The 14,281-nt window shown below is 43.1% G+C and overlaps 1 protein-coding gene across 14 annotated transcripts in view; it reads right to left on the bottom strand.

Annotated features, from left to right (window-relative positions):
- ELMO1 (engulfment and cell motility 1) overlaps window positions 1-14,281 on the bottom strand; it is a 310,601-nt gene that overhangs the window by 100,649 nt on the left and 195,671 nt on the right. For all 14 annotated transcript variants that reach the window (XM_027451441.3, XM_027451440.3, XM_027451439.3 and 11 more), the window contains one exon: window positions 3,740-3,876. In XM_027451441.3, the coding sequence (XP_027307242.1) occupies window positions 3,740-3,876 (137 nt within the window). The remainder of the gene's footprint in view (window positions 1-3,739; window positions 3,877-14,281) is intronic.

The raw sequence follows: 14,281 nt of genomic DNA, 5'->3' as shown, positions 1-14,281 counted from the left end.
GTATTTACCTAAGCAAAATTAGTGGTGATCAACACAGTTTTCCATTAGGAGCATACTTTAATTTGGCCCCATGGGAGGAATTTTACAGTGGGGAATTCCATTTACAGTGGTTGAATTCCATTTACCATTATGTTAAAAACAAGTTAAACAAAAAATCAACCAGTCAGTACATCATAGCTTGTGTAACAGCAGGGCCTGGTTACCTCGAGCAGGCTGAGCAGAGAATAGCTAGACCTCCAGGAGGAAAAACCAACAGACGAACACCTATTTAAATGGGCAGGTTGGTGATGAAAGTTTCTAGATGCTAGAGTATAAGATAAATCTATTCAGCTTTCTTATAGTCATCACTGTCTCCAACCTCTATACACAATGTTTTCTTTTGCAGCAATAAAACATAGATTATATAATCCTGTCTCCAAGCTTTACATTTCTAAAGTCATAAACCACGCTGTCTGTTCACAAATGATTGTGAGGAAAGAGCTTGAACGTGTCCTTTGATCAATTGCAGGCTCAAAGGAAAACAAAAAGGTTTCAAATGGAATTGTTGCCACTTGCACATCTGTATACCCTATTGCATCTTAATTTCTCTAGAAAACTCACCAGACATGAATTATGCATGTCTTAAAATGTTATACAGACATAATATAAGCTTAGCTGCCTGACTGAATTATTCTATTCAGAAATCTACGAGTATATTGAGAGGCTGTAAAAAAGGTTTTAGGTCTGACAGTATCATACTATCACCATAGAGATCCAAGGAGTTTTGCTAATGCAAGAGCTGAGCCTGACAAAAGGTGTCTGTTTTAATGAATGAGAATCAGAGAGACAAAGCATGGGATCATAAATGTCTCACTAAAACATCATTGCATTTTTCCAACTGTGAACAAAGTACCTTTATATTTTTTAAAAAACTCTAAAAGAAAATAAAGAAAAAAAGGAAGGGAAAGAAGCTATAGGAAATCTCCAAAACATGGACTGAGGAACCACGATGTCACAGTATACAGTATTATTGTCAAAAGAAAGTCAATCTGTGTCTTAAAAAGCCCTTGAGAATAAGAACTGAAGTGGGGAAGTATTCAATCACCTCACTTCTCTTAGCGAGAAAGTGCAAGAGATGAGGAAATAAATCTTCATATGTGCACACAGACCTCCTACCACCTCTCATATGCAATCTACGGAGATTAATCAAAAGTTCAACAAAAAAGCTCCTTCTCTTCAATTATGATTAAAGATGAAAGCAAGCAGATTAGCTTTTAAATGCAATCTCTAGGTCTCAATAAAGAGTTACCATATTGGGAGCTTCTGATTTTGTTTTGGAGATTTTGGAGTAGGAAGCAAGGAAGGAAGAAAATGAACGATCCCATCACTCAGGTAGACAGCAAACTAGAAAAGCGGTGTTTCATATATTACCATGACAATCAAGTTACTGAAACTGAAAAATGGTAATACAAAGAGAGGAGAAAAGAGAATTTTTCACAGCAGCTGAACTACTGCATCTTCTAAGGCCCCTACTTTATTCCCCTTCACTCCTGAAAGTGTGGGCTGAATGTTCCCTGTGTCCACATGACCTTCACTTGCTAAGTTTGCAAAACTCATTGCATAAAAACTTAGCACTCAGAAAGGATGAAGAAAGAATATTAACATGCCACGAAAACCAAAGCTGTTTGCCAGGTAAGGATTAAAAATGGTGTTGTGTGGCTTGGTAAAGCCATCAGCACTGGCAGCTGTCAGCTACCAACCAGATGAGTAAACCTTGGGGTACCACTACATAACATCGCATCCTCCACAAATCCAGAAGTGCTTCACAAGCCCACACAACAACATGGTTTGCTTTACTCACAGATCCCTTTAAGACAGATAACAGCTGAGTAATGCACATCACCACCACATGCCATTTGAAGTGGATAAAGAGCACAAAAATCTCCTTGTGACTAAAAGAAAAGATTCAGATAGGCAGAACATAACTACTGAACTGCTAGAAATGACAGTCATGGGAGTTTAGTATTCCCTCCCCTTTACAGGAGGAAGAAGATACTGGACCAGCATCTCACCAATTGCACCCACCATACACAAATCTCAGTAGGCTGGTGGCACATGTTTTGGATTTGCCCCATAGAGTTAAAGGCCTCCTACACCTTCAGTGACAGAGGCAGCAGGACCTACTGCCTACCCTGCTCAACCTTCAAGAGTTGCTCGGTGAAACCATAGGACTTTCAGTAACTTAAAACATAACTAACTTACCAGATCAGAGAAGAAACTACCTTGTGTACCACTACAGTGGTATCTAACACAGATAAGAACATTTCTGTACCTTCTCTTAGGGTGATCTGGGCTGTTGCCAGAAATAGAACATTTTTTTGTTCCCCTAATAATAATAATTCAATAACTAATAATATTCAAATTCAAGTTGTGGAAACTTATATACACAAATCCTTTTTCTACTGAGACAGAAGGCCTGTAAACAACAGGCAGTTGTTAATCCATTTGTTTTAAACAACCACAGAATATAAAGTAGTATTTTATAAAAAAGGTTATTGCTTTTAAGCCTTTTTAAGCCTTTGATTTTAGGTTGCTATACTTTTCAGTGGAATATCTCATCATTGCTCCTTTTGCTCTTCTTTGTACCATAAGAAGCGTGTCAGAAATTCTACACAAGAACAAGCCTCTAGGTTATCTAGTTACAACAGCAGGCACTTTGGACTTCCATTCTCTGTTTTGCCAGGCTTCAGGCATTGCTATCTTACCAAAAAGAAATCAACACAGGTTATTCCACACTGTGTCTGAAGGATTCACCTTCCTTTTGCAGCGGAAAAATGATATTTAGATAATTTCATTAGTAGACAGCTCCAGTTAGAAGGTAGGCACAATCATTCTTACTAGCTCTCGCATAGCGTTTGAGTCTGGTGGTATCAGAGCACTTCTTTGGAACATGCTGACACAATGCAGCTGCCTCCCTTTTCATTCTCAACCAATACCCCTATAATCAACATCTGATCTCAGTCAGAGAGGCGCAAGATGCAGAGCTTCCCAACAAAGATAGAGATGCCAGCAGGACACAAAAACATGAATTTGTCATTCTTACAAAATGCCAAAGATACTGTTCAGCCTCCTGGTATGTTAGAGAGTTAAATTAGGATTTCTACAGCCCATTAAGAAAGACACCCCTGTTCTCCACACCTTTGCTGTCGGTCATATGACTGTCTGAAACTTCCAGATTTCTCATACAATCAAAAGGGTGCAATACTGATGGTTGGTTGCTTTGGTTTGTTTCAGCTGGCCAGATTGTACAGCACTTTGTCATGATTGTGTCCACTCTTTAATATTTTACTATTTCAGTTCTCGTATGAAATGAAAGGGATGCACAGAATTATCACTGCAACAGTCTGTTTGCATTATTTACAACGTTAGAGGCTGCAGCACTTCAGCATAATATTGCTAACATAAAAAGGCAGAATATACCCTCAAGCCAGGTTTGTATTTCCAGTTTGCAGTGTAACATGATTGAAAAAGGTCTATGAATCTCCCTTACACCGTGGGAGGTGTAAGGGAGATTCATAGACCTTTTTCAATCCCCCTGCTTTCTAAATGCTGCCCCTCTGATGTACGAAGAATCTGAAGAGAAGACACATCACAGTATTCAGCAGAAGTGGGATTAGTAAATCCCTGTGCCTCTAGGGAAGAAAACATGGCCTTGTTTCAACATCCTGCCCAGTTATTCCCTCCCCACCCCTTTTCTTGCCTTGTTGAAGTCCTCTGAAGTTGCCCTCATTTCCTTCCATGTCTTGTTCAAGAGCTGAATGCAGATACAGAAGAACTCCTCAAATGATCTGTCATGGGTGAAGAACATGGGATGGAAATCGTTGCAGGTCTCACTGGCTAAAAACAGAAAAACAAGGGGCAGTGGAATAAAACATTTACAGGCAGGAACTACCAAAAACAAACAAACAAACAAAAATAAAATGCAACCAGCCGTAAACTTTAGTGAGTACCATAATGGACAGGAATCCTAGTTCTAGTAGCAAAGATTGTCAAAAGAATATCCTGAAAATCCAGCCTCGGACTACAGTCTTAAAAGGCAATGAAACATAGCACAGTGCCTCCCTGTATGAGACCAGCAGAAAGAGCAAGAGGGAGCAACTACCCGTTTCCCTGAATATTCTCTCAATGGGTGCTTTGTTTGTGCCAAGGTTTGTCATTCAGGCCAGGACAGAGAAGGACAGACAGAAACACAAGCCTTCTCATCAAAGTTAACAGCCTTCCCCACTGCTAACAGCATGCACCATATTGTCTGAGAACCAAATACAAAACCTGATCAGTCACAACACAATATTAGATCAAAGTACACAGTGAAATGTGAAGGTCTGCTGATACAGTAGATGAGCTACCACATTCTATATGGATATACCACAGAGGCAACCAAAGAAATCTAGAGAGACATATAGATGGAAATATAACTGATTCAAATTGTTCTTTGAATCTCTTGATCTTATGTCATGTGTCCCTTATCTGAGATAGGGGGGTGGGGTGGGGGCAGGACAAGACAGGACGACAACAGCAACCAAAAAAACAAAACGTACCCATCCACCAAAAAAAAACAACCCACAACTTTTTTTCTTTTTTAAATCAACTACTGGCTTTAAGAAAGGCAGAATAAAATAATAGTATAATGATGATGATCCCAGAAAGGAAGAGTTCAGTTTGACAGGACTGTGAATCTCCTTGTGAGAAGAATGGATTTTCAAAATTTAATGGCAGGACTGAAGCAGTGCTGACCTCTTGGCCTGCCTGAGGAACTTGGGAACAGAAGGGGCTTTAGAGAAGTACAGAAAAGGATCTTTAAAACCCTGCCATGACTTACAGTGCCACCTCAGCAGGTTTCACTTTTTTTTTTTTTTTTTTTTTTTTTTTAAGAGCATAAGAGTCAAGTTGACTAAGGCCTTCATCATATACTTTATCCTTAAAACTCTTAAGTTCATCTTTCACTTCTGCATCAGTACTCTTTTGGTCTTTTTCAGCAGTCATTCACATGTCCATATAGCAGCATCTCCCTTCCTTCAGGATCAAACAGCCACAGCTTAGGTAGGCTTCATTCTCTTCAAGACTGGGATTAAGTATCCAGCTCTGGGATAAAACACCCCTTTTCTTGAAGCTGTATCACTCACTGCCTGATATTCTCCTTCTCTCAGTGGAACTGGAAAAATTAGAATGAAGACTTTCTGCAAGAGAATGTGAATGAAGCAGGCAGGCTGACTCTTTGCACGAGCTACAACCTCCTGGTATTGGTACCTCTTTCTAGCCACAACCCCTCCCTTTCAGCACATTTAGTTACCTCTGCCATTTCAGTACCTGCTGCCATATAAACCCAAGTTCTGCTTGCAGTCACCCAAAGCTCCCAAGAAAGAGGGTTTCTGATCTTTCCCAAGATGCAGCTTTCCAATTGCAAAGCAAAACTCTGAAGCTTAATTGTAAATTTGAGGCTTAATTTTAACACCAGATTTACTAAAATCTAATCAATTCCTCAGCTATGTAGTGAGGGTTAGAGTTAATTTTGGAGCATAGGTTTCATTCTAATCAAATAATCTCCATTTACTTCAAAGGATGTGTAGTCAACAGGGAATTTGTCGAAGCAGAGACCTATATTTATGAGGTAAGGCTCAATCCCTTTAAGAGAACAAAATGCCTCAGGCATGATTTGCAGAGCACCTTCAGCTTCCATTCATTCAGCTGAAGCTGCAAGGGCTCAGCACTTCCAATAATCAGGCCTTCAGCCTGTAATAATGTTAGAGACACAACAGAACAGATTCTCAGAGGGCACTTGTCTTTAAGTCATGAAATACTATAATGATGAGAAGAAATAAAATAACACCAAGCTGAAGAATGCAGCCAGTACCTTCACTGTATAAATCACAGCACGAAACAAGACAATAACGTCGACACACACTGGCCTTTCTGATCCTCCTCAGAGCCAGAGCTTATCTCTGCTCCTACTCATAAAAAATCAATAAATCAAAATTAATGGAAAGGCTAGGGATTCTCAGAAACTTGATTATCAGTTCTAACTCATGTTCCTTATGATAATCGGCTCCAAACTGTATCTAAAATGCTGACTACTCTGCATGCAGAATCAGAGGTGCTAGCCCCCCACCTTTTATATAACTAGACAACATATTGTGGCTTGTCTTTTCAGTCCAAAAAGGAAAGAGTAGAAAATTGGTGGTATTGATATACATGGAGATAGTTAGGCCTGTTAAAAAACAAACAAACAAAAAAAACCAAAAACAAGATCAACGTCTTAAAGCACAAAACAAATGCTAAGAAAAATTCAAAAACAAATGAGAAACAGCTTCTTCAAAATTCCCACTAGCATCCAGACAGAAAAGAAAAAAAAAAATCCATATTCGACTTCAAAGGCTGCTTCTTGTTTGTCGTAAAAACTGTAGTCCAAATAATCCAATTCAACAGAAACCTCACAAACGAAGAACATCAGCAATGTTTATATTATAGTATATCGATAGGCTGCAACTCAGGCCAGGCCTACATTCTGCTGTGGTTAAATATCTAATGAAAGATAACCCTTGACTCAATACTTTCTTTCTCCTTTGTATAAGCAAGATGAGGATGAAGAAAAAGGCAATACTGTGTTATTAGTGGTTTCTAGGCTAGAGTTAAGACTGAGTAACAACTTCTGGTGTTACCCTGCTATCTCCAGCCCCAAGTCAGCATCTCCACTGTCAGAGTATCACCTCCCTCTACAAAGTGGGCAAATTTAGAGGCTTCCGAGTTTTACTGATTAAAAATTTCGTTGATTTGTTTCACTAACTTCCAGTTTGACTAACTGTAAACAACAATCCAGCGTTAGAATGATTTGGAGACCTTTCACAAAAGAGCTGCATAAAAAATTTCTGGCCTGAAGCCTGGCACTCTCTAACCTTCATTTTCACAGGCAAGAACTTGCCACATTTGGGAGCAACACAGAAACATACACAGGGTTGCAGCATACAGACATAAATCATCATGATTATTTAATAACTTCATCAAGTTTTAATTACGTCTCTGTGAGATCACCTTTGAAAGGCAAGTCAGAGAAGAAAAGTCTGGCCTACATAAATCAGGTGAAGATCTTGTTGATTTTCCTTTCTTGGCACAATTCTTGGAGCCATAGATCAATGTGCCACCTATCGATATTTAAGTAGTCCTTCAAGCTTCTAGCTGATCTATAGCTGTGACTTTGAGGAAGAAGCTTAGTTCATTTCTCATCAGATACTGCACTGGACAAAAAAAATAAAAATAAAAAAAAAATAAAAAAGCTAATTTCTACCTGAGACTTTATGCAGTCCTTTCAGCGTATATTTTTAGTGTCTATCCAAAACAGTTGTGTCTGTCAGTTCATTTTCTAAATTGAGAAATACATTCAAGCATCCCTGACTGTTCAAATGGTAAATGAATTTCACAGAATCACAGAATTTCTAGGTTGGAGGAGACCTCAAGATCATCGAATCCAACCTCTGACCTAACGCTAACAGTCCCCACTAAACCATATCCCTAAGCTCTACATCTAAACATCTTTTAAAAACTTCCAGGGATGGTGACTCCACCACTTCCCTGGGCAGCCTGTTCCAGTGTCTAACAACCCTTTCGGTAAGGAAGTTCTTCCTAACATCCAGCCTAAAACTCCCCTGGCGCAACTTAAGCCCATTCCCCCTCGTCCTGTCACCAGGCACGTGGGAGAACAGGCCAACCCCCACCTCGCTACAGCCTCCTTTAAGGTATCTGTAAAGAGCGATAAGGTCGCCCCTGAGCCTCCTTTTCTCCAGGCTGAACAAGCCCAGCTCCCTCAGCCGCTCCTTGTAGGACTTGTTCTCCAGGCCCCTCACCAGCTTCGTCGCCCTTCTCTGGACCCGCTCAAGCACCTCAATGTCCTTCTTGTAGCGAGGGGCCCAAAACTGAACACAGTACTCGAGGTGCGGCCTCACCAGCACCGAGTACAGGGGGACGATCACCTCCCTAGACCTGCTGGCCACACTGTTTCTTATGCAAGCCAGGATGCTGTTGGCCTTCTTGGCCACCTGAGCACACTGCTGGCTCATATTCAGCCGACTATCAACCATCACTCCCAGGTCCTTCTCTGCCAGGCAGCTCTCCAACCACTCATTTCCCAGCCTGTAGCTCTGCTTGGGGTTATTGCGCCCCAGGTGCAGGACCCGGCACTTGGCCTTGTTGAACTTCATGCAGTTGACCTCAGCCCATCGGTGCAGCCTATCCAGATCCTCCTGCAGAGCTTTCCTACCCTCGAGCAGATCGACACATGTGCCTAGATTGGTGTCATCTGCAAACTGACTGATGGTGCACTCAATGCCCTCATACAGATCATTGATGAAGATATTAAAGAGGACTGGCCCCAGCACCGAGCCCTGGGGAATGCCACTAGTGACTGGCCTCCAACTGGACTTGACTCCATTCACCACGACTCTTTGGGCCCGGCTATCCAGCCAGTTTCTAACCCAATGAAGCATGAGCCAGTCCAAGTCAAGAGCAGCCAGTTTCTTGAGAAGAATGCTGTGGGAGACGGTGTCAAAAGCCTTGCTGAAGTCAAGGTAGACCACATCCACAGCCTTTCCCTCGTCCACCCAGCGCGTCACTTTGTCATAGAAGGAGATCAGGTTTGTCAAGCAGGATCTGCCTTTCATAAACCCACGCTGACTGGGCCTGATCGCCTGCTTGCCCTGCAAGTGCTGCATGATGACTCTCAAGAGGATCTGCTCCATGAGCTTCCCTGGTACTGAGGTCAAACTGACAGGCCTGTAGTTTCCCAGGTCTGCCCTCCGGCCCTTCTTGTAGATGGGCGTCACGTTCGCTAGCCGCCAGTCCACTGGGACCTCCCCCGATAGCCAGGACTGCTGATAAATGATGGATAAGGGCTTGGCCAGCTCCTCTGCCAGTTCTCTCAGTACCCTTGGGTGGATCCCATCCGGCCCCATCGACTTGTGCACATCCAAGTGCCGTAGCAGGTCACCAACCAGTTCTTCATGAATAGTGAGGGCCACATCCTGCTCCCCATCCCCTTCCACCAGCTCACGGTACTGGGTATCCAGAGAACAACCGGTATTGCCGCTAAAGACTGAGGCAAAGAAGGCATTAAGCACCTCCGCCTTTTCCTCATCTCTTGTAACTAAGTTTCCCCCCGCATCCAGTAAAGGATGGAGATTCTCCTTAGTCCTCCTTTTTGTGTTGATGTATTTATAAAAACGTTTTTTGTTATCTTTAACGGCAGTAGCCAGATTGAGCTCCAGATGAGCTTTGGCCTTCCTAATTTTGTCCCTGCACAGCCTCGCTACATCCTTATAGTCCTCCCTAGTGGCCTGCCCACTTTTCCAAAGATTATAAACCCTCTTTTTTCTCCTAAGATCAAGCCACAGTTCTCTGTTGAGCCAGGCTGGTCTTCTTCCCTGCCAGCTCGTCTTTGGGCACGTGCGCCATTAAGATTTCACTCTTGAAGAACGCCCAGCCTTCCTGGACCCCTGTGCCCTTCAGAACTGCCTCCCAAGGGACTCCACCAACTAGTGTCCTGAGCAGCTCAAAGTCAGCCCTCCGAAAGTCCAATACAGCAGTTCTACTGGTCCCCTTCCTGGCCTCGCCAAGAATAGTGAACTCCACTGTTTCGTGGTCACTCTGCCCAAGACAGCTCCCGACAATCACATCCTCCACCAGTCCTTCTCTGTTTGTGAAGAGAAGGTCTAGCGGGGCACCACCCCTGGTAGGTTCACTAACCAGCTGCGTCAGGAAGCTATCTTCCACGCTCTCCAGAAACCTCCTAGACTGCTTTCTCAGGGCTGTGTTGTGCTTCCAGGATATGTCAGGGAAGTTGAAGTCCCCCATGAGTACAAGCGCTGAAGATTTTGCAACTTCTGTCAGCTGCCTGTAGAACTCCTCATCCGTCTCCTCATCCTGGTTCGGCGGTCTATAGCAGACCCCGACCAGGACACTAGCCGTGTTGTCCCTGCCGATCCTAACCCAAAGGGACTCGACATTGTCATTTCTAGCCTCGAGTTCTACAACCTCGAAAGACTCTCTAATATAGAGAGCCACACCACCATCCCTTCTGTGCTGCCTGTCCCTTCTGAAGAGCTTATAGCCAGGCATTGCAGCACTCCAGTCATGAGACTGGTCCCACCACGTCTCCGTGATGGCAACCAAGTCGTAGCCTGCCTGCTGCACGATGGCTTCCAGCTCCTCCTGTTTGTTACCCATGCTGCATGCATTGGTGTAGATGCACTTCAGCTGGGCCATTACCTTATCCTCCGGCCTTGCCATTGTTCCCCCTGGCACAGCCCCAACAATCCTTGCTTCAGCCCCATCCCCCTTCTTACCTAGTTTAAAGCCCTCTCAATGAGCCCTTCCAGCTCCTGGCCCAGGATCCTTTTTCCCCTAAAAGATAGGGACCCGTCTGCAGCCATCAGGCCAGGTGCTGAGTAAAGTGCCCCATGGTCGAAAAACCCAAGATTTCTGCGTTGGCACCAGCCCCGGAGCCACGTGTTTAACAGGTGGGCTTTCTGTGTCCTCTCTGTACCCCTCCCTGCCACCGTAGGGATGGATGAAAACACCACCTGCACTCCCGCTCCATCCACTAACCGTCCCAGCCCCCTAAAGTCTCTTTTGATTGCCTTCAGGCTTCTCTCTTCAATGTTGTCACTGCCCGCCTGGACTATCAAAAGAGGATAATAATCAGAGGGGCGTACCAGGTTGGGAAGCTTCCTGGCAACGTCCCTGACCCTGGCCCCAGGGAGGCAGCAGACTTCCCTACGGGTAGGGTCAGGCCAACAAATAGGGCCCTCTGTTCCCCTAAGAATAGAGTCTCCAACAACAATAACCCTCCTGTCTTTCTTGATGGAGGCAGTCCTGAGGCGTGGAGTCGACCTCCTCGCCCTAGGCATCCTCCTGGGAACACTTGCTACCTCTTCCTCACCCACCGGTCTCTCGAGCTCCAGGGCCTCAAACCTGTTGCGTAAGGGCACCTGGGAAGGCAGGGCCGGAAGGGGAGGGCATCGCCTGCGATGTCGAGCAGGGACCTGTTTCCATTCCTCCTCAACTCCCAGATTCCCTCCCTCTGCCCGACAGCTACAGGGATTTGATATGTTGTCTTGTCCCCTCTGCAGATGAATAGGAAACAACAGGGAAAAAAATGAGAAAGAAGAGATATACTTTCATTTTTTTTACCTCTTGTCTGAATGCTTTTTCCCATGAGAAACTACATCATCAGAGCCGAATTTCTTCTAGCTGTGCTGAGAACAGTTGGGTATTTGCATATTTGCATAAGCCTGTCTTGGAAGGGCACAGATTACGTTATGATGTTTCAATAACTGTTCGACTTGAAGTACAGCAGAGATGTAAATTTCAAAGTTGCTTTGGTGAACTGAATACAGACAATAGGGATTTCTGCGTGCAGGACAGATTCCAGGAAAGGACAAGTGCACCAGATAGACACTAGGTGGGTGCGTCACCTCCTCACAGCCCAAACCAGTATGAACCAAAAGCTACCAGTTCATCAGAAGCTGGTGGCAATGCTGCACCCCTATAGCTGGAACTGACACCTTTTCTACTTAAACACACAGATTGGGGGATACAGTACTGATTCCATCTTTCCCTCTGCCTTAAGAAATGAACTGTTTGTAAGATGTTCATACAAATGTTCCACTTGGAAAGGGAAAAATAATCTGAATAGATTTTTTTTTTCTCTTTAGATTTATTTTGCACAATACTTGGAAGCAATAGAAGGATAATCCTTCTCTCCCCACCAAGCTACCATAACAGACAGAGACACAACAATACACCCCTCTAGGCAAGGTACTGCCCTTGATCTTAAAAAACCTCTGCTTTCCTCCTGACTCTGTTAAACCACTCTGTTGATACTAGACACTCATTCTCCACACCTTTAAAGTGACATATGGTTATTCTGATTGAATGCAAGAAATGAAGAAGGTTATACTGGAATGAAAGTGAAATAATAAATAACAGTCTTTATCATGAAGAGGAACGTTAGAAATTTGGAAAACGCCCAACACGTTCTTTTCAAAATCTATTCATGATGCCAGGGGGGGCAAGTTGGGAGCAACTTAAATGGTCATTTTCCAGGAAGCAGGAGTCTTAAAGACTTCTGATCTCTTTTAAAGAGATAATGCAAAAGCATCTCAATAAGACCTGGCAAACACTCATAAGATGCTCAGCCTTTGCATTTGCTAAGAATCTAAAAGATGACACCCAGAGTTTTTCCTCAGGTGGCAAAATCTTGACTTCACTGCATTACAGAAGAAAAACTGCCGATACTCTGGCACACTAAATAAAAATAGAAATACCATCTCAGGGGCCAAACGCATTATTTTTTTAGTAGGATAGAATGCAGTCTACAAGTTTATGCTCAAATTAAATAAAAATCCTAAAAAATTATAAGTAAACTCTAACATTTTAGCTTGGGTTCTGCTACTGTATGCGAAGACAAGGATCCTAGAGATCCTTGCAAATCCTTGGCCATGAAACAACTGTATGACATGACCACAAGAGCTATGCTCACATCTTACACTCAGCTCACATTCCTACTAAGAATGAAGGGACAGCAAAAGTTATACTGCCATATGTTAGCCAGCAATTAAAACTACATACTTCCATTAAGTTTTCTCGAAATGATTCCTTGATTATGCAACACAGGCAGAAAAAGGTTTAATGCTTTGTAAAACTCCACAGCCTACTTCCTCTGCAATCCGTGCAATTAGTTCCCCTGCAGATTGACATTTCAGTGGCTTTTCCACTCCTCTGCAAATTTAAGGCTTCGAGCCATCATACTGGGATTGTGCATTAAAGACATTTACTAATCGCATATGAAAAACCTTGTCGTCGATGTCAGCTATGCACAACTGGTATACAAAACACAAGAAGAAAATATTTTCCATAGTAGATAATGAAAGTGATAACATTGCTGTGTATTCTCAAATATTTCGAAAGCAGGCAGAGAGCTTGAATCAATCAATTTATTCAGTCAGCCATATAAGTATGGTCACCCGGCATTAATGCTGTCACATGTAAAGGGACAGACAGACCCTGTGATGAGGCGTAAGCTCTGCACTGGGGGCGGTATTAACAGATACTACATACCAAGAAAGACATCAAGAAAAAAAATCCTGAAATTGCCTCCATCAGCATGGCTTTGAGATGAGCGAATCAGTGACACAGAGCCTTTGGAAAGTGGTTTGCAAAGCTCCAGTGAGAGGGGTCTCCAAAACATGTCCCTGTCTGACAGGGACCTGGAATCTGTGTGATCGAGTCTCCACATGGATCTGTCTCTTCTATTGCAGAGCTGCTGCTGAATTCTGGGTGAGTCATTTATCCCCTCTGTTGTTTTCCCCGCTCTCACAGAATGGAGATGATAATATTTGACTGGGGAGGAGGGGGATGGCAGAATGAGCCACTGCAGTTTCTGAAGTGCAGCAAGATCCACAAATGAATGGTGCAATACAGACCTTGGAAATATCATCTCCACTTGGCATGGCCTCCTCTGGGATTATTATTTGCCAATAACAGAAGACAACCAAAGAGCAACTAATTCTCACTAGCTCTCTCGGGAGAAGGAACACTGTAATTTCTGCTTCTCCCTGAAGATGAGATAAAGTAAAAATAACTACTGCCATGACCATTTTTATATACACAATCAAAAATTCTCTCAGTAACACATACAGTACGTAAGAAAAAGTGCACATAATGCTGCAGAAATACTGCAATTGCCAAGTTATCTACACCATTGATCCCTGTAGTCTGCTGGCAATAATTTGAGCGAAAACCTTTGGCTACCCTTCTGTCATATGATAGGGAAACAGCACACTTTAAGGCAAAGAAAGTCACGAACAATGGCAGTGCAATAATGTGGTAATATTGCTGTCAATTGTGTAATTGTCTTTCCTAGGGAACAGTGTAGTTTAGAAGGACTGATTATTATTCGAACAAAAGCCACTGGTCTTTTTTACTTTGAATTGCAAGGGTAAGATACAAGCACCTAGGTTTCAGGACACAGTAAAGCAATACAAAGAGCTACGCTGCATTTGTTCAACTTCAAACCTACATGAATTATTTGAGAATTTTGTTCTGCCTGCATTGAAACTAGAAGGGGATAAGAAGCTCACTAGACCAAGGAACTGTGCAAGATGTGCCACAAGTTTCCCCAGGGGTGGGTGTGTGTCTGTGAAAATGCAGAATTCCTGAGAAGGGTATCAGGAACCACTCCAAATCCCTTTTTCAA

Source organism: Anas platyrhynchos, chromosome 2 (assembly GCF_047663525.1).
Source record: "Anas platyrhynchos isolate ZD024472 breed Pekin duck chromosome 2, IASCAAS_PekinDuck_T2T, whole genome shotgun sequence".
Lineage (NCBI taxonomy): Eukaryota > Metazoa > Chordata > Aves > Anseriformes > Anatidae > Anas > Anas platyrhynchos.
The sequence above is the reverse complement of the archived record's forward strand: the minus strand, read 5'-3'. Positions and strand labels throughout refer to the sequence as shown.